General features: G+C 41.2%; 1 protein-coding gene across 2 annotated transcripts in view; it reads left to right on the top strand.

Annotated features, from left to right (window-relative positions):
* Window positions 1-21,822, top strand: part of EHF (ETS homologous factor) — a 29,548-nt gene extending 7,726 nt beyond the window's left edge. Inside the window, exons 2-9 of one of the 2 annotated variants that reach the window (XM_026034720.1) lie at window positions 10,443-10,542; window positions 13,154-13,399; window positions 13,731-13,790; window positions 15,753-15,821; window positions 15,913-15,981; window positions 18,655-18,714; window positions 20,859-21,054; window positions 21,492-21,822. In XM_026034720.1, the coding sequence (XP_025890505.1) occupies window positions 10,446-10,542; window positions 13,154-13,399; window positions 13,731-13,790; window positions 15,753-15,821; window positions 15,913-15,981; window positions 18,655-18,714; window positions 20,859-21,054; window positions 21,492-21,591 (897 nt within the window). In that variant the 5' untranslated portion in view covers window positions 10,443-10,445 and the 3' untranslated portion in view covers window positions 21,592-21,822. Of the gene's footprint in view, window positions 1-10,442; window positions 10,543-13,153; window positions 13,400-13,730; window positions 13,791-15,752; window positions 15,822-15,912; window positions 15,982-18,654; window positions 18,715-20,858; window positions 21,055-21,491 lie in introns of those variants that run through there. The other variant, XM_026034721.1, reaches the window with a different exon arrangement.
* The last annotated feature ends 2,846 nt before the right edge of the window (window positions 21,823-24,668 follow it).

Raw genomic sequence — 24,668 nt, 5'->3', positions numbered from 1 at the left:
TTTTTTTTTTTTTTTTTTTTTTGGTGGACTGTATTTATTTTTTGGTAAATGGCAGGTTTTGGGATGAAGCGTGTGCATGTGTGTAAGGGGAAAGCGAACACTCATGGTGTTTTTCCTTATGTATTTGATGCTATGCCTCTGCTGTCTTCACACTTAGAAATTCCTGTGCGTTACTTTGCCCTGTTGATGCTTCCGTTGATGGAAAAGTACAATGTGGAGCTCTCCTCCTAAAACCTGTGGCAAAGGACTATTTGTGAAGCGGGAGAGAGTTCACGTAAGAATCGAAAGAGTGCATTGTACAAAACCCAATGGGAAAGGCTCTATCGTCAAACCGGCCCAGGCTGTTGAGGCAGATGCCTGGCTTGGCTCTTTTGTTTATATTCCAACAAATCAAAGCTGACCTGCGTTGTTATCGGAGTGGAGCAGCAGGTGCAAAAAAATAACTCTGCTGCCAACTCAAACGAAAGGGTAAGGCTAATACCCTCTGGGAGGTATTGAGAAGATAAGAGAGCYGTGCCAGCAACTGAATTAACGGCTTTATTTACGGTGGGTTTTACTTAACAACCTGCTACCAACACTGACACATAAATGCTCCATTGTATTGTTTAATGCAACCGCTGGAGAAATCAATGGAAACGGGATGGGCAGCGCATGCCGTGCCAGCCACGGAGGAGAGGCACCGTGGAAATGTTGCTCCTCTGACCCCGGTGGGACGGAGCGGGAAGCGCTGCGCGGTGCTCACGGCGGCCGGGAGACCTTGCTTCCCACCACTTTGCCCTGCCATCACCCCGGAAAGTGGCTGGCGATCGGGAAGCTTTATTTTCCTGCTTGAGGGCTGCTTTTGGGGAAGGTAGGGACCATATATGAGCCTCAGTGCTCCAGGTGCTAGCCTGTGGCTTGGTGGCTCCAAGAGCCATGGGAGTCCCACAGCTCTTGGGACTCGTCCCACGAGTGCATCTGCTATCACCTCAGGAGGGCRGGGAACCAGCATGAAGTACCGCTACCGGTGGTCGTGCCATCTCTGCTCCTTCACACAACGAATACAACATGGAGAAACCACCCGAGTACAGCGAGGCTCTGAATAATTGTGTTGAATAAAGACACACAAACATGCAGCTTGAGTGGCAGGTAAACTAGCAATGGGACTGACAACAGGGTCAGTGGGCACCAGTGAACCATTTCAGTGATAATCTCTGCTTTGGAGACTTTCATGTGTAAAGGGCTGCCTGCCCTGGGGTCCTCAGTATCCCAGAGAGGAGCACAAGGGAGTCCATACTGGGCAGGTGATAGCAGTGAGGAGAAATATGATTAATTAATTGATTGAATTCATCAATTGAGTGATTTGAATTAACAAAAGTAAGTCCCAATAGGTCTAATTTTCATGTTAACCRTCAGAAAGAAACAAATTTTAAAGTAAGAACAAATTTTAAAGTAGGAGGGGCCTAAAATCATGAAATTTATGTTTAAAACTTCGTCTCTTCAGAGCAGAGACTGCAGAGACTTTTTGAGACTGCAGCTGTGTGTCTGGTGGTATAGGAGAGTGAAGAGAATATCCTGTCTTCTGAGCCAGATTTTGCACACCACCAGAAAAGCCAACAATCTTCTAGTGAGGAGATATCTCAAGTAAGGAGATATTCACGGTTGTAACCTCCTAGCAGTTTGAGAGAAAMCAAATTGGAAGGGCTGTGATGCAGAGCGCTCCTTTGGCTGCGCTCATGAAATACCCCCAGCCTGGCCTGGGCAGGCCAGGGAGCGACAGCTCTGCCACTCTCGGCTCTCCTGCGCCCGCGGTCCTGCCAATTCGGCTGCTGGGGCTGCGCTCCACACCAGGCAAATCTCRGCCTACTTCCTCCTTCCCACACACAGAGACAGGTCACGGTAATCCCCGAGACACCTCCATTTTTGTGTGTTCTCCAACTCCATTTTTCCATCTAGCTCTCACTTAGAAACCAGCCCAAAAGAAGAAATCTGCAGTTTTCAAGCAGGTGTTCTTTATAGAAATGATAACTATAAAGCAAAAAAAAAAAATTTTTTTTTGAAGGAAAATAGATTAAAAAGATCTTTTTAGTTTGGAAGTAGATTGTTATTCTTAAAACCCATGTTAATCCTATGGCAAGAGAGAGATATTGCTGGCCACAGTGGTTTGGATATATTTCCTTATGGAAGAAAACAACATATGCAAGTCTATATTTCTGGGTTTCAGAAACACTTCAGCACCAAGTGAGAGCCAAAGAGGAAAGCTACTGCTAACACTATTATTATTGTTATTATCATTGTCATTAATCTCTAATAACTGAATTGCCACCCAGGCTCTGTTAGCAGGAAAGAAAGAAGTTTCCCCAATAGAGATTTACTCTTTAACGTAATGCATAGACAAGCTGTCGCGGAAGGTGGAGGGAAGTGGTTGGGGAATGGGAGCCAAAGGAAGAAGCAGAAGGTGTTAGAACATGATGGTAGTACTTTGTTAGCTGATGAGGTTCTGCCTAATTATAGACACAGAGCTCGGCAGGGGCATCTAGAGTGCTTTTTGGCCATTTGTATGTTTAGTGTATTGTAAGCAAAAGAAAAGTGTTTAGTAAAAGGGGATTAGGGAGATGAGCTGGCTCCTGGATAGAGGAAGGATGTACCAGAGAGATAGGAAGGACTTGAAAGAAGGTGTGGAGTTGTTCTATGAGGTGTGGTATTAAGTGCTGAAAGAAGAAGAAAGAGCAAAGGCAGTTTTTCCCATTATTGTGTTTTCCAAGACTCTGTCTCCCCGAGGCTAGACTGATGAATCTGTGGCAAATGACTTCTAAATATTCAGGAAAAATGGCTGGCCCAAATTATCATGAACTCGCTGAGGTGATGCAGACTATAATGAAGGGAGTGCCATGCACCGGTCAAATGTTTTGCAGCACTGAAGAATTAAAAAAAGTAAAAGACTTTTTTTTTTTTATTTTTTGCCAAACTTTGGCAAAAATCATTACTTATTCAAAACATTCTAAGAGTAGAATTAATGTGAAAATGGCACATTTATCAAAACAAATAAAATCATTTCTTTACTTTTTTTTTTTCTTAGCTGCTGCATTGCTTATTAATTCCATGTACAGAGAGATCTGTGCAGAGATCTCCTACAAGAGGAGAATGATCTTTCTGAAGGCAAAATGAATGATGATTTTTTTTTCCCTTATTCCAAAACTAGCGGCAYGGCAAGAAGAGGCACATCTAGGCTGTGATGTGACAAGGAAGCATGGATCCCAAACACAGGATCCTTGATAAGTGGCAGGTTCCGGTTCACTGTTTCCTCTGCTAAGGTAACATGACTGTGTGGGTAAAATTTGCGGAATGCCAACCCCTGGCAGTTAGCAGTGTCAGGCACATACATCTATGCCTTGAGGAATATCTGAAGCTGTTTGCTTCTGATTTAGAAAAACAAACAAACAAACAAAAWTTCTTTTACTTTCATTATACTAACTAGTACCTTGAATGCTGCAGCCAGTTCATATGAAGATGGTGGATTATGAAAATAAAGGGGAGAGAAAAAATAACCTGTGAGACTTTGCATATAATCAAATATTTTTTTCCTTTGCATTCATGAAGTGAACTTTGTTCTCTCTCAAAAAGGAAACTGAACTATGGTTTTGTCTTTAAATTACATCGTTAAAGCAGAGATAAGAACCAAACCCAAACCCCGGAGCAGAGAGTAGCTAAGATAGAGATCTAGATCCTAACTTTCCTAGTCAAGCTTCTCTTTACTTAAAATATATATGCAAGATTTTGAAGCATCCATATGAACATGTTAAAACAACCACCACATATCTCTTACAAAAGTTGCCTTGTAGTGCATCATGAAAATCAGATCTTTAGTAATAAAGGATTCCAATCAAGCTTTATTTGATTTTGTTTAGCGTGATCCTATCTGTAGCATAGGTAAATACGCTAACTGCTCCTTTCTATTCATCTTCCTTTTCTGGTCTTTCAGTTTACCTTCATGCATACATTTAATATACAAGGTTCAAAGAAAACAAAAGAACAATCCCATCTTTTCCTTTCCAAGAGCCCACAACAGTAAATGATGAAGGTCTCAGTGTAGTCTCTGAAATCTCACCAAGAGCCAGTTTTGCACACGCAAAAGTGGTTTTATGCATATGAACTTCAACTGTATACAACAAAAATACAGAAGTATAGGAATGTGCCATTCAGAGAGGTGCAGAAAGGAAAAGACTGTCTCAAAAGCCCCAAACCAGAATGCTGAATACAAAGATTTTGGAATTATTATTATTATTATTAAATGATTCCTTGAACTTTACATTTAGAATGGGTTTTAGCAAATGCATTTATTCTTCTAGTCTAAGGGTACATGTGATGGACTAAAAATTAAATGGCTCAAACAGTGAGTACCTCATACAACAAAAAATGCTTTTTTTATATGCTCTTTCATCAAAACATCTGAAGAGTTTAAAAACAAGCTTTTGGAAGGTATATCCATAATACTATTAATGGTGAGCTTTACATTTATCATCCACCAGCCCAGGCTTCAGAGGTTGCCATGCAAACGCCACCTCGCTGCTTGTACCGAATGTGTTCGTAGATGAATCTTTTGTTGTGAAGCAGAGTCCTATTGGAGGTCAGCCTACAAATGAGTTGTTTCTTTTGGGACTTGTCTCTACTTCTGGGCAATAAAATAAAGGTACGGAAACAAAGAAGTTTTGAGTGGGTGCATGTGGATCTACATGGCCCCAAATGATCCTAACACTCTGCAGAAATGGTCACAAACACAGGCAAGCTGTGCCAGGGACAACATCTCAACTGGGAGATGGGCATGAGCATCCATGGTCAAACTGAGACCTTTGCAAAAGAGACAGTCAACTGATAGAGACCGTAGAGCAATCTTAGGGTCAACTGTAACCATAYGGGTAGGAAGGAGGGGCTTAGAATAAAGCCTCAGAGTACTGGATATAATGCATGTTGAATAATAGGAAAAAAAAAGAAGACCAAAAGCTTATGGTAGCATGCAAAGAGGTTCTAAGCATTCATGGATTCACTTTGTACCTGCTCTTGCTACCACTGGAGATGTAAAATAGGTGGTTTAAATGCAAAGCAGCTAATTGATGATATACATTACAAGTACAATGCATTTCTGTTTCTGAACTCACTGCGTGTGTAAAGTAGGTCCACCTGCTTACTTGTACATGTCCTTTGTTCCTGACATCTCAAAAACTTGTGCTATTTGGTTGTCTCTTGAACTTTTTGAAATCCAGATTCTGTTTTTCTGCATCTGCAGTTATTAGCCAGTATCATTTACTTTAGATTGCTGTTTAAGTGCTTGACTCTACTCCAAAGTGCAATAATGATCTAAAATATTTAACATACTCTGTAGATACTTGTTCCATTAACTCCTAGCCCTGAAAAGCAGGGTTTGTGTCTTCGCTGTGTACATAACATACTTCAAAGAAAATAGGCCCAGGTGAAATCTACATTTGAAGTTCAGCCATGATGGTAAAAGGGGAAAAATGGGGAAGGATCCCATAAGTAAATGCGCCAAAGAGATCCACCCTCTTGGACTCACCAGGAGGAGCTGCACAGAGCTTGTCTCAGCTAGAAGTCACTCTTACACTTTGCATAGCTTACGGGTGGAGTCATAGTTTAATAGTTTCAGTCAGTTTTGCCTTAGACATCTCTTTCTCTTCTTTTGCATAGGATACAGAGCTCTAYGAACCAGAAGGCTTTATGCCTGCCTGCCCATAGGCTCCACACCCCCTTCTCTTTGTAATTAACACGACCCTTAATTCAGTTCAGTCTTGCAACATGAGCAAGCAACAAACCAATGTCAGAATCACGGCTCTGCTTGCTGGCTGTGAAAATTCACTTGTGCTCTCGGTGCTGCTGGCTCGCCTTGCATGCAGTGTTAAGCATTTTCCTGTCACTGAATATGAGCTGCTCGTAAAAGATYCTGATTTAAAGGAGAAATTCATTATCTGGATGTCTCCTTCGGCTGAATGTGGAAATGGAGATCAGGGCAATTTATTTCCAGAGCAGTAGTGCAATAAAGTAATTTGCATAGCATGCACTAGACACTGTTCAAGGTTCAAGGATTTGTAAATATGTTTTTCTGTAATGCTGGATTTGCTCCATGGTCAGGCCATGGCTCCTTGTTCTTTCCGTTACTGGTGTTTGCTTGGAGTAGTCAAGTGGTCAGGAAAGAAAAGAAGAATTGAGTAAGAGAGTTCCTGCTACCTCCCACTCTGTAGGGCCGTGACTTGGTTAAAACTCCTGTCTGCAGTGCAAGCTTTAACTAAGGGTCTTTCAGATTTTAGTCTTTGGATCCCATCTGAAATATCAAATGTAGGCAAAAGATCTTTTTTCTTAAATGCAATCATCCCTTTTAGCAGGACTCTCTATGGAAAGAACGTTGTTGAACATCACTGCACAACTTTATTTGACCTCACTGATTAAGTGATACTTCCCTCCTCTTATGAACTGGCAAATGGTCCTACATGCTGTTACAAGGTTATGCTATGGAAATGCCTGGTCTTTAGTGGAGAAGACTTGAAAGGTGTGTACAGAGATAACTGCAATGTGCACACAAAAGTAAATGTGTGTACTTTTGTGCACATATAAATCCGTATGTGAGTATGCATTTCTGATATTTCATCCTACTTTCATTTATAATATTCAGCAAAGAGACAGATCTCAGGATCTTTATTTTGTTTTCTAAAATCTTAGCTCTACTGGAATCCCCTTTTAGCATAGTTTCCTGCGGAAATGAGGCTTCTGTGGTTATTCTGTCTCTGTGCTGGCTTTTGCATTTGGACTGTAATAATCTTGGAGTCCTATCACCCATTTTAATTAAATTTGATATGGGGTAGAAGTCTCAAAGATATGAAGTTCTTACAGGATTAATGAAAATAGGCTGCCAGGTAATGGGGGAAAATCTATTAATACGCTGTCTGAAAGAAAGAGCGAAGCTTGAGCTCGTTCCTTTGAGACAACGAGACATTATGAATGCCCCAACCGTGGGAAAAACTTCAATCAGCGCTCACATCTTACTAGACACTAGAGAACCCAACCACAAGATACACATTCATAGGAAACCAGGTTCATTAGTTCCACCGTTTGCTTTGATACATGGCATATGATTAAAAGAAAAATGAACATATTATGTGTCCTTCCCCTTGAGGCTTCACACCCTATAACTAGATTTGTCTGCGCACAAGTGAGATTTGAGGATTTGGCCCTAAACTAATGAAGAGCACGCCTCTACCAATATCCTGACTCAAAATCTTTCCAAGTATGGGATGAGACACCACTATAAGCATAAATCTGTCATAAATCTGTCTTTGTATCAAAGAAAGGCTTATATAGGRTGAAATAAAGAAAGTCACGGTTTAGTGAAGAAACATTTTTGAGCATGATGCTGTAGACTTCCAAGTGAAGTCATGGAAGCTAGGTTAGTGGGACTTCTTGAAGTTTGTTGAGATTGGGTACAAAGTGATTTCCAACTAAGAGATACACTCACATTAAGATAAGGGGGGTGACCTGACAGTTTCCAGGCTSTAATTTGTATGGCTGTTATTAATGATCTATTAACTATGTAGGTGATTCAAAATCAATACCTTGAATAATGTCCAGCAATGTGCAAAAGTTTGGGTTAAAGCTGACTCCAGTCCTGTTCCTGTAAATTTTGTTATATTTCAAGTTCTTTCTCCCATGCATATTGTTCCCACAGGTGATATGGGGAGATAAATTACCCTGAACAAAATAAGCTAATTAAATAGTTTATTAAAAAAAAATAAGGTAACATAGTAACACATAGCTTTCAAACAGAGGATGTATTGGTCAATTAATTTGTAAAGCAGGCTTCATATACAGCATCTGAAAATACAGTTAGTGTGCAGGAACACGGTGAGAGTAACTGGTACTGAAAGAGGAAGATTTTAAGGGTAGGTAAAGGGGGTTCACAGTGTTTCTACTCAGCCTTCTAACATGCACTTGCTTCTGGTTGCTGCTGGCATGGAGAAAATACAGAAGATCCACCATTTGGTRTCCCTAACTATCTATGACTCCGTTTGCTGGACCAAAGTGTCACAGACCTTTGGTTTTGAAATTCAGCTGGCTAGGTAGGAAAAAAGAAAAATGTTTAGCTAAACTGAGTGCTCGGGGCAAAGATACACAAGAGGAGCTTGAACAAAAAAATAAAAGTTCAGTTCATAAGCACATATTTTCCCAGTCACATTTTTATTTGTGCAAAGTGACCTAACACAGTATCTGTAACTCTCAATTTTTTTTTTAAATGTGACTTCACATCAACAATTTGAAATTCATTAATTGCATATTGGAAAAAAACATAAAAAGAAGTGAATTTAACAAACTGAACAAACTGCTCTTAAGAGTGATTTGCTAATCAAGTTTTATAATTTTTGCAGAAGTAATGATATTCTAATTCACCTCTGATACTGTAATAAGATTTTTATCATTAATASTTGACTCATTCAAAATTTTATAATCATAAATGATGTCTTAAAAATGAGATAATATAAATAATGTGATATATTTGTCAGCCTGTGCTTCTCAGKGGTGTATGTATGGACTTTCAGACATGCAGCACATGTTATGTAGCCAGTTATTGCTTAAAAACTCTCCTACATCAAATATATAAAACGAATAATACTCWTATGATGAACATCTTGAAAATCACTGTAGTAAACTGAAAGGTTTTCCAACATTTTCTCCTTCACAAAATCCCATCACTTGGCTTTAACATGGGACCAAAATTTGCGTTCTTTTGTAGTTTGCATAAATTTACTAACCAAAACGACAGTCATCTTTTATTTGGCTAGAGTGGGACGTTATGWATTTCTACTTGTTGTTAACATTTTATAGCCCAGAATTCCTGCTCTGGAAAATCTTCCACACTGGTGACCCCGAATCATACGTTGTTGAAATTAAGAGTGGAAAACAAATGCTAAAACACCCACAGTTTGATTTTGCTGTTATGTATAGCTACAAAAAAAAGGGTATACTGAGTTGGGCCATACTGTAAAGGGCCATTCCCTGTAAAATACTTCCTGAGGCTTTTAATTTTAAAGTAATTATCAGAAATATATATATATAAATGCATACTTCTTCCTTCAAATTGTTACATCTTGTACATTTTAAAAAAGACTTAATGGATGRAAAATGATGGAGGAAAATGCCAGCTCAGGTGGTCTTTAAAACCAAGGCTGGGGGTGTTTCTAAGCAATGTGCTCTTCTGATTGGCTTYGGTGGACAGGAGGCCAATAACAGCAATTTACTTTTCATCAATCTGTTTTATATTTCAGCCTCTTTTTAACTACAAAGTGAAGTCCAGTTGTATTCACGTGCCCTCCTAATGTCTGAAGGTTTGTTTTTGCACACTTTGTGGCTTTCAGATTAGATTTTTTTAAACAAATTTATTGTATTCTGTGTATTTATACAAGAACAATGTCCTGAAGCCTTTATAGGACTTAGAAAAATAGTTTTTCAAACTGATCACGGACATCTAAACCATGTATTTATCCTATTCATTTTTAAACTTTTCTACTTTAAACCTCTGGAAGATAATGTTTGTATAGATCCAATGGGAGGAATACATGCCTTATACAACCAGAAAAAAAAAGTTTTATTCATGATGCTGATATAAATTAAAAGGAAACTTTGTGTCACTTAAAGCAGAGAATGCTATTTTGGCGGAGGTGTTATTCAGAAATATCAGTTTTTGTGGCAATGGCTGTCTTGCTTACAAGATATTTTAACTTGACCTTCTGAATTTTCTGCGTTCTGAAACACACAGTCTGTGACATCCRCCAGTAAGAACATGCTAGGGACACTACTGACACAGACCGGATAAGGATCTAGTGAGCTGGCAAGGTGTCCCTGTAACACGACCTCCCGCGAACGTTATGGAGTATGTCCTTCCGTGTGAAGAGGTGTCAGAACAGGACTTGTTGTCAGCTGTGTAGTTCAATTGGCAGTTATTCAAAAGTCCTATCTGTTTCCTCAAAAAAAAAAAGTTCAAATATATTTTTTAAAACTTTTGAAATTTCACTTTAAATGAAAAAACGTCAATGTACTTTGTATTTCGCTTCACAAGCCTTGGCAGGGTTCCTGTGCTGCTCCGTCAGGAGCCTTGTCTTTTCATTAGGCTTCATTTCTGATTACAGATTATTCATTTATGGATGGGCAGCTGTAGAAACTTGCTTCTTGCATATGCAAATCAAACATGGTAATGTTTATCATAAGGAGATTTTGTGGCAGCTGAAAAGGGGTTGTGGCAACATGTTCTTGATTTCAATTGTATCTTCTACAAATGGAATTGGCTTGCTCACTTCACTTTCGGTGGATTTTTTTTTTCTTTTTTTCTTTTTTTTTTTTTTTTTTTTTGCCATTTACCTTTTGGAGCAGACGCGGCTCACTAAGTACGCTGTTCAATTCGCTTGCAGATCATGATTTTGGAAGGAGCTGGCAGAATGAGTCTCAATTCCAGCAGCAACCTACTCCACCAGCAGCCTTCCTGGACGGACGGATACTCCACGTGCAATGGTAGGAGGAATGCAGCAGCCTCTGAGCTGTGCTTTTCTTGGTGGGCTGAGGGGGGGACAGACACCACCTCGTTAAGTATGTACCGGTAATACTTCTCAGCGTTACTCCTTCTAGTCTGATTCACTGGGCTTTCACTTCTGGAAGGAAGACTTCTCTTTGCTATTTTATTTGTAGAAGCGAACCATCCAACAGCAAGTTTCTGAAAAAGGCCATTTTAGGGYTCGTTTCATTGCTTAAAGTGGATTCAGTACTGACCACAGTGCCAGAAGTGCCTTCTCCTCAGCTCAGACTTCTTCCTCCTACATTCACCCCTTGTGCCCTTGCAGATTTGACAACTTATTTCAATGTTAATCTCCCTTCCGGCTTTGTAGGGAGGGAGTCTTTCTACTCCTTTGCTGTGTTTGCTTTTTCAGCTCGAATCTCTAGATAACTATGCAATTAGGTATTGGGCCATAGGATAGGATACTAGGATTTAGGATACTAAATACCTTGTGATCTGTGAGCTTTTCCCCTTATATTCAGAACCATTTGTCAGTGTTACATTTGCCTTCCAAGGGCTACCAGATAGTGATGACTTTTACACTTAAAATAATTTACAAGATGTGACACAGTGTGAAATCTATCTTGCTGACTTGTTATATTGAGATATGTATCGTAACTGTGTTTTTACACACATACACACACACAAATGTTATATACATATAATATATATGTTCCTTCTCCATATAAAACTATAGATATAGATGTAAAAAATTTGGATATAATTTTAAATTCTTTTAATCACTTAAAATAATATTTTTGAATTACTAGATCTTAAAAGGTAAGTATGCAAACACACATTGTCACTGCCCTTTAATTCACAGTATGCTGTAGCTAAACTTACAGGGATAGTTTCCATTCTTTTTTACTGTCATTTCTAAATACACAGCAATCGATAATGATCACTTCATAAATTTGCTGTCTTACGATTTATTGATTCACRGGGAAATGGAGTTTCAATTCACACAGAATTTCATAATGGGAAATCAGRGTTTGTGTGCAGGAATCCCAGTGGGTGATTCCTCATGGTTCACTTGCATTTTAGAGCTATAGGACCCTGAAAAATTGGGTTGGCGTCTGTTGTTATTTACCCCTTTGCTTCATTTTRTCTGGCTATTTTTTCTTCTTACTATAAGGCCCTACATTTACATCAGAAGTCTTCTGCTGGCATTCGAAAATCCTCTTCCTTTCTAAAGGACTGGGAATGCRTCTCAAGCTCTTTTCCAGGGAATGTTTCACGGCTCCATCATGCCTTTATTCTCCAACATACTATGCTTTTTACTTATCCCCACTTGTTCCCCAAATCCTTCAGCAGAAGGATAAGGAACAACCAAACYACCTGCTTAAGTAGCTGACGCGTACGTGAGCGGCCAGGGAAACCTTGATGAGCGTGGGGCTTTTTTGTGTTTGCCCCCAAAACGGCATATCTCAGCCACCAACCCGAGGTCTAGGAGAGGGGCGAAAGTTCCTAAAATACGTTAAATCTGGTTAAATCTAGCAACATCCGCTCAGCGTTGCGCTGAGTGCCCAGCGGTGGAGGTCTTCCTGCTGGGAAGGGATGGAGAGGGAGTGGATCAGTGCCCTGGAGAGCAGGCACATGCTGGTGCATGGCTACCGCRGAGCGGGGCCACGGCAGCTTCGCCCTTCCTGTAAATGCCCACCCGTGCTGTCTGTCTGTCCATCTGTCCCTTGTGCTGACATCTTTGTAGTCCTTCCTGCCCTTCCAAGCTCCGTCCGCCTGGTGCTCTGCACTGTCCTTCAGCTCAAGGCTTGAGCCCCGCTGACCTCCTTTTGCCAGCCCTCCTGTGTGGCCAGCCAAGGCATCCTGCCGCTGCTCTTATCTTATACGCTGTTCTAGKGCCGGGTACAATTTCTTTCCACATACTCCAGTTCTTTCATTTGTACACAGAAATTATTGTCATGAAATGATATATGACCGAGAGCTTTTTGGCCAAGAAAAGATTCAGACAATCTGGGAAGGAAATCGGGCGATTTCTAAAATTAAAACAAATTTTACAAGTRCATTCAGAAGTCACCTTAACTAATTAGGGAGAATGCATGAAACTGAGGGCAATGCCGGTAGACTTTTTCTTTGGAGTAATACAAGAATGTCTTTGTTTTTAATACACTTTGGCTGAATCCTATAATTCATAGTTTTTATTTGTACTTATTCAAACAAAATTTCTGCTGTATATTRTGGGGTTTTGCAAAAGTTTTTCATCATCATCTGAAGCACTGGAGCTCTTTTCCTATTCAAGCATCAGCATACCTTTACAATAGTAGTTCTGCAAGGTGTCTTCCAGCAAAGAATTTTGATTCTTTGAATTTTGACAGCATTAGTAAATTCATTCCTACTCATTGAACATACTGATAAGAAAGGGAAAATGTCATAACTRCCATTTTTTAGTCTGAAAACTGACGGGAAAAAAATCTGCTCCAGCTGTAGCTAATGAATGTGTTGAGGACTGAAGCAAGAATTGAGATCTATTGATGTCCAGGGTGTGTGATTCTACTCTACACGAATCTGATGGTACTAACAGAGAGTATAAACACTCAACCTTCTCTCTTCCAGTGTCCAGCAGTTTCTATGGAACGCAGTGGCACGAAATCCATCCACAGTACTGGACCAAGTTCCAGGTCTGGGAGTGGCTGCAGCACCTCCTTGACACCAACCAGCTGGATGCCAACTGCATACCTTTCCAGGAGTTCGACATCAACGGGGAGCACCTGTGCAGCATGAGCCTGCAGGAGTTTACGCAGGCGGCGGGCACGGCAGGGCAGCTGCTCTACAGCAACCTTCAGCACCTGAAATGGAACGGTAAATAGAGTCCAGCCCATGCGGGGACAGACGTGCAAGTACAGAGGCCGGAATTTTGTGTTCTTCAGAAGTCATTTGTGTTCTCCAGAAACCTTCCTGGCCCATCTCAYCCGCTATTTTTGCTATACGCTCACATCTAATTAGCCACGTTGCTCTATTGCTTATGCTTGGTATAAGGCAGGAGTCTGAAGGACCAAGGGAAAGGGTTTATGCCATCTTCCAGAATCAGCCTTTCAACCCATCTGTAGCACTCCCTGTTTGGAGCTAGTGTTTTTGGTCTTTCTTCTGTACCTATGGATACACATCCTAGCTGCCCTGTGCTTTGTTGCAGGTCAGTGTGGAAGTGACATGTACCAATCTCACAATGTCATTGTGAAGACAGAACAAACAGGTGAGTAAGGGCTGGTGACGGTGACCATAAGGGGAAATTGCCCATTGCCAGAGAGAGAGAGAGATCAAAGTAACATTAATTATCACGGGAAGCATATTGTACTGAATAAAATAAATAACACAAACATCAGTCCATATCTACTGAGTTTTAGATGTTTCAGGTAGTGCTGTATTTTAGTTTGTATGTGATAGTTTGAGCTGGGAGACCTCTGCAATATCGTAGGTGACCTCTGCAGATGTTTACCTACAGAGTTAATATAGCTTGCAGCAGTCAGTGAATGCAGCTGTGCAGATGACTTGATTCTGTGCTTCATTCATCTGACTCCAACTCAAAACAATCTTTTTGCACGTTATTCTCCATAAAAAGGGAAGAAAAATACTTTTCTTTCATAGTTGCTAATGCTTTGAAATATGAGGAAATTTCCATACAAAGACAACTTTGAATGGAAACAACAAAATGTTCCCTTTCTCTCTGCATTTCATATGAAACTGAAATTGAGATTGTATTTTGGTTTGAYGAAATCTACATTTTTTCTGTGACAATCCTTTTCCTATTGTGCCCTTAGCTAAATCCATTTCCACTTGGGATTTCCGTCAAGTCCTCTTTTTCAAGCACGACTGTTTGCTAGGTTCCCATCGAGGAGCACCTCTGYGTGCCCCTGTGCGCTCTCTGTCCCTGTGGCCCCAGCTCCTATGTGTGTAGGTGTGCTCACGAGCTCYGTTTTGATACCCCTTGGCAGAACGAATACCCCTTTGTGGCACATGGTGTCCAGGCACGGGTGGCTGGCCGGCCCATGCAGCTTCTCCAGCTAGTGCAGCCCTTTCCTGCTCCTAGCAGCAGCCAAGCGCTGCTCTCCGCAGCCCAGTCCCAGCCACGTGCTTAACACTCGGCCCTAGTCGGACAGTAGCCGGCCTCTATTTGGGATAGGGAGCAACAGGCTGTCGGGGTTGTCCTGCTGCCCAGAGAGAAGCTGTGCCAGGGCTTAGAGATGGGCTCAGGGGCCTGGAGAGGGAGCCTGCCTTGTCCTAGCAGGCTGCCGAGTTTGCTSAGCATGGACCCTTGTAAACAGTCTCCTTACGTTCCTGCTGGGCAAGGCCTGTTTTCAGAGACAACACTCGGCGGATCAGGTGTCCAAACAAGCAAAGGGTGTGTTTGGCACCCAGAGAACAAGCTCCGGGTGCCCAAACATGCAGCTATTGCTTAGCAGGCCTTCTAAATACCTATGTCATGTGCAGTAACTGAGCCAAGCACGATGATTTAGCTATAACTCATATTGGTGTTATTTGAGTGTATTTATAGGAAAATGAGGCAGCTCCTCATCAATATGATCCATCTGACCAAAAGGTCACTAGAAAGTCTGTCTCTTTAATCATAAAGATGGCCTTTATGTGAAGGATGAGGACTTGATATGCCTGAAATAAAACGGCCTGACATCTTGGGTTAGGCTTTGATGTCTCGCTCTGTGTTTACACATGAAGCCCTGTTTCAGAGGGGACTTTCGAGTTCTACCATTATAGAATAAATGCTCATTATATGCATTCTCTTGTTCTGCTAGATATTTGAGAACACTTTAATTTCCATGGCACCAAAGCACTGTCGTAATCACCAGGGACTGTGATTTCAGGGGTGGATTGTGTAGGAGAAGAGTTGATTTGGCATAGCAAAACTCCTACAAGCACAGGCATAAATGATATAYTTGCCAGGAAAGGGAAGAGTCTACTATATTATTTTAAAAAGTCAAGGCTTTGTCTATGTACGCTTATCTGAGTATGCAAAACTCCATCCGCAAAAGCCCTGTCCATRATTGGAATGAAAGGAAATAGTCTCCCATATTCTCATTTTTCTTCTCAGATCTGTTTTGCACTTTTCTTATTTTCATTGTCTTTTGGTGCTCACTGTTCACAGCTGTGGAAGAAATATGCTTATCATGAACTGATTTTCCTTTTGGGCTTTTGCCTTCAGATCCRTCGTTAATGGTGTCCTGGAAAGACGAGAATTATCTGTATGACAGTGGCTATGGCAGCACAGTAGGTAACTAACCTCACAYTACTTCATGCATTTCTGAACTGTTTTTATTGGTGTCAAAGGATATTATTTAACATGTCTTCTTTTTAATTCCCAGAGYTATTGGACAGTAAAACATTCTGTCGTGCTCAGATCTCTATGACCGCACCTAGCCACCAGCCGCCCGGTAAGCAGCTTGTAATTATGTTGTTAATTGTTTGTCGCTTGTCCCAGAGCTACTGACATGTAATAGTCTCCGTGGTCTTCTGTTGCAGGATTGAATCTGAGCCTCCAGTCATTTTAAACCAAGCAGTACTGATTCTGACAACTCTTTTAGCGGTCGCTATTACTGTAGCTTGCTTTAAAGACGTGCTTCTCCCTTCTCTCTGTCAAGACGCGGAAGATCAAACGCTCTGCATCCTCCACATATCTTTAAAGTGTCTGAGCCAAAGGGGAAGATGTTAGTGACAGGGACAAGATGTTCCAGCCTTGCCATAAGCTTTTCTGCGGTGTGGCTGAACATGGCAAATGAGCACCACGGTGCTCCCCAGACRGGGCTGCATTTCATAGGAGCGAGGGTTGGTCCCGTGCAAGTGCTTGGGCTCAGGGCTGCCCAGGATGGGTGTGGAGGAACCAGGGAATTGGGGGAAAACCTGGATACCCCTCTATCCCTTACCTCTCACAGGAGCCTCTGTCCCCGGCCGGGCTTTGTGACTGTCCCAGGGCAGCCACTGCCTGGCACAGCACCTGTGCAGATCTGCTGAAGAGAGCAACCTGTCTGATGTAGGGCCAGGTAGAAGTGTGGTTAGGGTGACATGCATTGGGGCGCTCTGCGGGCGATACCTGGCTTCAACTGACGCACCCAGCAATAAATAATAATAATAAAAAAATTAAATAAAAACCCAGCGAACCTAACCAGAAAAAGAAAACCACCAAAACCTTAAAAAAAAAAATAAAGAAAAGAAAGCACCCTGTTTGCTTTCCCTGCTGCCTCCACCCACTCATAAAATGGCTGTGAGGATTTCAGAGCTCACTGACGGGACCGGGGACCTGTCAAGCTCCTGGCTGCGTGTGTTTACCCTCTGACTTGTTGAGCCTAGAGCGAGGGTGGCACGCCAAGGGCACAGCCTCCTGTGAAAACTAAATTTGTATATCCCGTAAAGAAATGKCTCATTCCTGAATCATATGCAAATACTCTGCAACCTTTTGTCACCAGTTTTGCAAGACGGCTTTGTTGAAACGGCATCGTAACTCTTTTCATCTGTCAGGCCCCGGCCTCCTAACGTTGCATGTTTGAAACTGGTCTCCATGTAAGAGCTGAGGCAGAATGGGAGGCTATTTACACAGCTGAAGTCAAGAATAAATCACCAGCTAGGTAGAAGGCAGTCTAGAATTTCCAAGAATAACTCTCCAAATAAACGGTGTAGAGCAAGCGTATGTAAGTGGATTGTGGGATGCTAAAATGAGGGAGATTTAAATAAGAGGGCAAATAAAGGACCTGGTCCTGCTGTCCTCACTAGGTGAGGTTCCCAGAGACTTTTAATAACATCACGGGAATCATAATCTGAGGAAAGACAATGAAATACGCCTCATTTTACTTTTTCCCCCCAAGCTGAGTAAGGTTCAGGCTGGTTCCTGCTCTTCGAGAGTGGGAAGGCAAAATGACTCAGAGCACGTTTGGAGCTTGGGGGTCAAGGACAGTGATTATATCAGACTCAGGATAGTGGGATTAGAGAGATTCATTCTCTCTGACCTGCTCAGTTTATGTATCCAGTTATGTCTGAATAAAGCGAGTGTGTGAATAGCTTTGCATCTACCTTTTCACATGCAGTCATTGCAGTTGCTTGTGCAAATCCAACAAGTTTTTATGCAAATGAGTATTTCCTGTGAGTCATTTGCACATGCAAATGCCCTGTTTCCATAAAAAGTATGATAATTGTGCATTCATAGAAGCTGGGAAAACGTGCGTGGGACCTTAAGCTGAGCTTTATGGAATTCAGGCACTAAACACACCGAAAAGCAAACACAGGAGGGGCTGCTTCTCAGAACTAGCCCAGCAGAGCGATGGAATGAACGACATTAATTAATGGCAATAGCAGAGCCAGATTATGGTTGTTCTCAGATAAGAACGCGAAATGTGCAGGCTGCGGGGTGGGTGACAGGGAGGAACAGGCAGGACTTCTCCTTTCCGTGGGGTCTGCGAGAGCGTTCGTGCCAGCAGCCGATCCCTCTCGAGGCTGGATACAGGTGGAAAAGGAGCATTGATGAGAAATGGCATGTTCCTGTGGCTCGGAGCCACGCAACAAGCTCCGCACGCCTCGCTGCCAAAACCTCCTACTAGCGCAGTCCTATGCCTGTACCCTGCCCCCAAAGCAGAGAGCTTTGCCAAATCACTCTGTTTTAGTCAGGTAGGTGTTCTGTGCATTGGCACATACATTTCACATTAGATCATCTCTGCAGAAACAAATAAGCCCCCAAAGATACATGCTTCTGCAAAGACTTAAGACATAATGGGACAGTTCAGGATGCCTTTTAAAGACGTGATCCTCTTATTTTTCTCGCTCTCACACGCAGCATGGGGTGAGGTATTTGTTAATCTAATTTTGGTTTCAAAAGCTAAATGTTTACCTCTGCATTCATTCTTTATTCATCAATGGTGTCTTTGTGAAGTGTGCTGATTAACATATAGCGCAGAAAACAAAACTCTCCCCCTTCCTTCTCTCTTAGATTACCTTCTGAAAAATGATTATCTTTAAAAGAGATATTCCTTCTTTTTTGTGGTTTTATTTCTTTCAACCTGCCAGTCAATGGAAAACCTTTAATCAAATTTACAAATAGGCTTCATTTTCCTTCTCTGCAGATTCTTCAGAAGTGAAGAAAACACAAGAGCATACCCCAAAGGCCCACACCAAGAAGCACAGTAAGTCTGCATCCATGGTTTTAATGGTTATTTGATTGGAAACACGTTAAGTGTAAATCCCCTTTGGGAGGGAAAAGGAGGCATTCTGAGTTCATTTTGGAAACAAGACTGTTTAGATAGAGTTATTGTGATTGAATGCTCCGAGGTCCTGCCTGTTTCTGGTACTATTGCTTACACAGGTTTTGACTCAGTACAGTTGCATATGTTTTTATTGTGGAGAAGTTACAGGCAAAAAGTACCAGAGCCCTGCCCGGTGCTGAGCTAGGCTGGTTGCCTGCAGTATGGCACTAACAAGGGAGCCCCTGGGATTAAACACGGGAGGTCCGTGCCCGGGCAGCGCCGTGCCTYGTGGAGGGCCACCACGAGGTGCAGGGCTGGTGTCTGCAGCCTCTGCCCACGGTCCCTACTTGGCAGCTCCTGGCAGACCGCCCCAGGCCACCAGCATTGCCACCTTCTCTCTGCTTCTGCTTCTCCTCTGATGTTCCTCACCAGCCTTTTCTGCTGCCTCTCGTGGTTCTGATTCAGCCTGARTCTGACAAAAGGCTTCCATGACTGTGATTTCATGACTTCCATTAATGTACCTCACTGACTTCTATATTGAAAATGTCCTACTTGTGTCTTTCATCACCTGTATCATTCTCAGTTTAAAATACAAATCCTTTAAATTGTTCGTTTGCTGTATTTGGGAGTATGCAATTTTGTCCTGTCCTTAAGATTATCTGTGTCTTCTAGACTTCTCAGACTTCTCTTATCTTCTCGCATTGCCAGTGCTTTCAGGCTTGGTTTGTTCAGATTTGTCATCTGCGCATTTATTCTTCTCCTTCCTTCCTTCCTCCCTTCCTCCCTTCCTTCCTTCCTTMCTACCTACCTACCTACCTACCTACCTATCAGATTGTTAATGTAACAATAAGGTTGTTAACGTAAGGATTAGATAGGACTGGACAAAACATAGATCTGAGAAGAACTCCATCACAGAATTGGCATATAGAAAAATCATCCTGTAGAGCTTGGCTAATCTTCTACATTTCTAATTTCATCAGTACTGCTCTGTATAGTGATCTGTCAAGTATTTACTAATATCTGGATAGCACACTTTTTTTGGTTCTAGAAAATAATTATTATGCCAAAGAAAAATACTGTATCAGTCAACTGCAGTCTCCCTTTAATATATCCATGTAGCATTGTAGACTAGTTAATGTTTACCTTCATATCTTTGACTTTTTTTTTCCTTCAAAATTTGTTCTAAATCCTGCCGTGAAATCAGACTAAAGGACTTCTATTTTGCTGTCCCATTTCTTCACTGTGTTTGCTATTCTTCATTCMTAAACTCTTACCTCTTGGTAGATTTATTCTCAACTTGTTCTCTTGCACCTGGATGTTCTGGTGTTCTCTCCACAGTAACTGGGGTTGAGCTTAAATGGAAGGCCTCTGTCCTGAACTTAGAGATATGTTTYTGTCTTTTTATATTCGTTTCTGTTCTCAAACAATAACCTGCTTTTGCGCTCACCTTCAATGAGTTTCACATCAAAAACAGAGGCAAATTAATCATTTTGATGTTTGGTCACATCTGAGTTACCTTATCTCTATCTTAGCCTACTCCCCTTGCATTTTAGCTGTTCTTCTTTCATTTATATGCCTGATCTTGTTTTTTATTATTTGCTTCTAATTTATTTTGCAAACCATGACACAGTTTGACTTCTGATGATTCTCACATTATCCTTGTATTTCAAGTTCTTACAGACTTGAACAAAGATATCACTTCTTTGTTCCATTATTATTTTATTTTATTTTATTTTATTTTATTTTATTTTATTTTATTTTATTTTATTTTATTTTATTTTATTTTATTTTATTTTATTTTATTTTATTTTATTTTTCATTAACTCATTGCATACTTCTCTTGGAATTAGTTTTGGAGTTAGTCTCGATTTTTTTTTTTTTTAATATATCCTTAAGGGTAAGGGTAGTCGGCGTTAATGCCTACGTATCTCTGAAGTGTGGGTCCTGTGGTGCCAGAGCTGAGAGCAATCCACACAAAACATACAAAACAGTGAGTGATGCTCCAAAACAGTATGACAGAAAAAGACTGAGCCTACCCCGGAAATCTCCTTAAACTCTTTCCTCCTGTTCCCTTCCTCTTTCAGACCCTCGAGGAACTCATCTCTGGGAATTTATTCGGGATATTCTTCTCAATCCTGAAAAAAACCCAGGGCTAATCAAGTGGGAAGACCGGTCAGAAGGTGTCTTCAGGTTTTTAAAGTCTGAAGCTGTGGCTCAGCTCTGGGGAAAGAAGAAAAACAACAGCAGCATGACCTATGAGAAGCTCAGCCGGGCTATGAGGTGAGCCAAGAAGATGCCATAGAAACCCGGAGCAAATAAAGAGTCACTGCCCCACACAGACCTGAGAACCGAGTTAATTTTCCAAAATGAATTGCAGGCAGCTCCAGTTGCTTTATTTGACAGCTAAGTCTATTGCAYTGATTTTGAGAGCGCTACATTACATTTTGGGTTCCTTTTCTTCCTCCCTTTCTGTTTAGTAGGCCCGCAAAACCCACCAATGGAGATGCTTGACTGTAGGCAGGAAAAATGGGCAAGGGAACTGAAGTTCACAATGTATTTTTAAGTTTCTTGACTCTCAGTTAACATAATTTTAAATATTATTTATAACAACAGAAAATAGAGATTTTTAAAACAGCTGTGGGATTCCTGAGTTGATACTGTCCTTTTAGGATTCTACAGGAATTTAAACTTAAATCTCTATATGCTTCTTCTAACAGATATTATTATAAAAGAGAAATCCTGGAGCGTGTGGATGGTCGGAGATTAGTATATAAATTTGGAAAGAATGCCCGCGGCTGGAGAGAAAATGAGAATTAAATATGTCAAGAAACAACGTTTAAAACACCTGGATGTAAATATTCAGAGACTATTTTCTTATATTTATGTACCAAACTGGGGTGAAAAAACAATTTTACTTCTGTCGGGAAGAAGGAACATTATCATTATTGGTGTTAAAATTATTTTATTTGAAGTATGTCCTGTATGGGGAAAAAATGTACACAGTTTTCTGTGATATACAATAACATTATAGAATTATGATTATTTTTCCCTTCTTGTGAAGTTTTTCTCTTTTTTAAAAAAATCATACAGGCATAATGTGATTCTATGACAATGCTGTGAGTCATGCAAAGAAAGGGAAGGAGGGAAATACTAGGGCATTTAATGAGTACAATAATCCACTTCAGAAGGTAAGGATAAGTGGAGAAAACAGTAAGCATCTCTGAGCCAAGTAGTCTTGTTCCATAATCACCTGTTTTATAGTTTTCGTTGGCCAATATCACTTGTTCCTTCCCTCCTCCAGTTTCTGAGTGTAACACTTGCTGGCTTCCAGTTGCTTTTGATAGGTTGGACGGTGGGTTCAGCGTCACCTGGCTCATCAGAGCCACCAGGAGCAGTGGCTCTACAAGGTGGCTGCGGGAGCCTGCTCGCAGAGCCCATGCTACCTCCACCACTGGTATCTTCTCTTGTAGGCAGAGGTTTGGGATCTGACCTTGCCTGGTATCCAGTGTCCTTCAGAATCTCCACAGGGCATTCGGCTCTTCCCAAGAAAAGGACTGTTTGTTTCTAACTAACATCTTTGAGGTGAACTGCAAGAAGAAAGTCAGTCTCAGGGACCAAAAGCTGTTGAAGGGAGGTAATTGTTTCCTGACTGGGAAAACTTACTAAAATGCACCAGTTTTCCAGTAGAAATAATTAAAAACCTTCTTATATTCCTCATTGGAGCATTCAACCGCATGCCACGTAAGTCGGTGAGGTAGAAGGCAAGCAAAACAGGAATATTTATCCCATGGCCTGCAGGAGAAGTCTCTGCTGTTCCTTCGAGCCATATGGTTTTTCCTCTCTTGGTTAGACAGCTTCAAAAAAGCCTTTGAGAAAAGCAAACTCAGGTTGCTGAGTTCAACTTGCTTTTCTCAAATATAAACCTACACTCTTTGTATTAGTCAGCTTTGCTCAGGATTCTCAGCAGGGAGAAAAACTGCCAAAAGAAWGAAACTCAGACTTCAGGGCCATTCAGATTGGGCTCAGTATTTTGGACCCATCTCTAGCAGTGCTTTGCAGGGACTGAACATTAACTGGCAGATTTTTTTTTTTCTCCAAATCACAAATGCTTCTTCCTGGGATCAAGCACATACAGAACATGGGAAATAAAAAAACAGAGCAGGCGGCACTTCACCAGGTCACTGAGTACATGAGATGTGGGAGTGGAGAAACAGGATTTTCTTGGTGATTTTAACAGAGGTGAAACCAAGATCAATTCCAATTCATTTTCTTTCAAGGGTAGGAAATTTGGAAAACAATACCAATAAGTTGGGGAGGACAGAGAAGTCCAAGGAGAAAAAAAAAAAAGATTAGAAAAAAAAAAAAAAGATAAAGAAGTTAAAGCATATTAAATCCATGCAGGCAATATTCATTTCCTCAGGCAGTGCCTGGATTTGATTCCGGATTTGCATGAATTGCAGCGGGGTGCAGCTGGAGGTTGTAGGCTATTCCATTTTTTGTTTGTCTTAAAAGGAAATAGAGATGAAACCAAGAGACAACAGGAGTATCAATATAAAGGGTATCAAATATGCTTAGCAACAATTTGTAGGCAAACACGAGAGCCTAACTTGTTATCTACACATGTAGGGCTTGTCAAACAATAACACTGCCTCCTGTACCATATATGCCAGAGCTGTCACCATCAATTACCCATACATGACAATTCTTACTTTTCATAACCTGGGTGGAGAGAGCTTCATCTTATTTACAAATCAAGTAATAAGCCTCTGTACTTCAAAGCAATTTTTTTTAAAGCTATCTCTCCTTTTTTTTCTTTTTTCTTTTTCTTTTTTTTTTTTTTCTTTCCAGACTGACTGAGCTGGCATTGCTTGCTTTTGCGCAACTCATTGATTTCCTATTCTATGATAATTCCTCTTTATTTTAGCTTGATTGGCTCCAGGCCACCTCTTTTGCCATCATTTGTAGTTCATATGAGAAGCACCAGGCCAGCAGACCAGCACAGCACTTTCATGTGGCTCCAAAACTTGTTTCTCTTCCATTCTGTCTTACCTGCAGCCCTTCACCCCTTGCAGCAGAAACCATCACAAACCCACTGGCAATGGTTTTTCACCTTCTCTTTCTCTGGGAGCAGAGGAGAAACGGTAGCCATACATCATCTAAGGTTAACATACATCTTCTAGCAACTGATTGTAATTCCTCTCATAAAGCTGGTTTTTTTTTTACAACCAGATTTCTGGCCAGATTTCCTAGGAAATAAAGTGAACTTGTGCATATACCCACGTTACCTTTTTGCRACTGAGCATCCCCTAAACCTTCTTTTTAAGTCTGCCACACTAAAGCTTCCCTGAGAAGCATGCCCTGTAGAGGAGGAGGGTGCCCGGCGGGCGCGGGGACGCAGCCGGTGCTCCCGCTCTGCACGGCTTTCCGGACCCGCTGCTTGTCACTCGGCAGCGCAGCAGCGCCGAGCCGGGCTCCAAGCTGGCCAGCGTTTGCTCTCTCTCACAAATATATTAACTGTTGCCTACAACAAACACAAAAGACCATTTAAAACTACAGTTCCTGCCAAGGACAGATGCAGCCAACCAACCGACCAAAGGGAAGTCTTTTACCAGGCCTAAACAAATGGAGAAAATGAAGAGATGAATGTTTATGTAAATTACTATTTAAACAAAAAAGCATTTCTGATTGCTCTTTTATTTTATATTTCAGAAGCTGAGCAATCATATTTTTAGATGTATCCTTTAAGTTAGCAGCTGCTGAGCTGGTAGCACCATGTGTATAGATTTTTATTGTACCATATTTTTTCAGATGTATAAAGCTCTAGGTAGCAAAGTATATTATATTTATATAGTTACATGCAAATCACAATGTCAAAGGTGTTGGCATGAGCACTC

This window comes from Nothoprocta perdicaria, unplaced genomic scaffold (genome assembly GCF_003342845.1).
Source record: "Nothoprocta perdicaria isolate Ctin4 unplaced genomic scaffold, notPer1 scaffold_15, whole genome shotgun sequence".
Taxonomy (NCBI): domain Eukaryota; kingdom Metazoa; phylum Chordata; class Aves; order Tinamiformes; family Tinamidae; genus Nothoprocta; species Nothoprocta perdicaria.
Note: the sequence above shows the minus strand (reverse complement) of the source record. Positions and strands in the feature narration are given on the sequence as shown.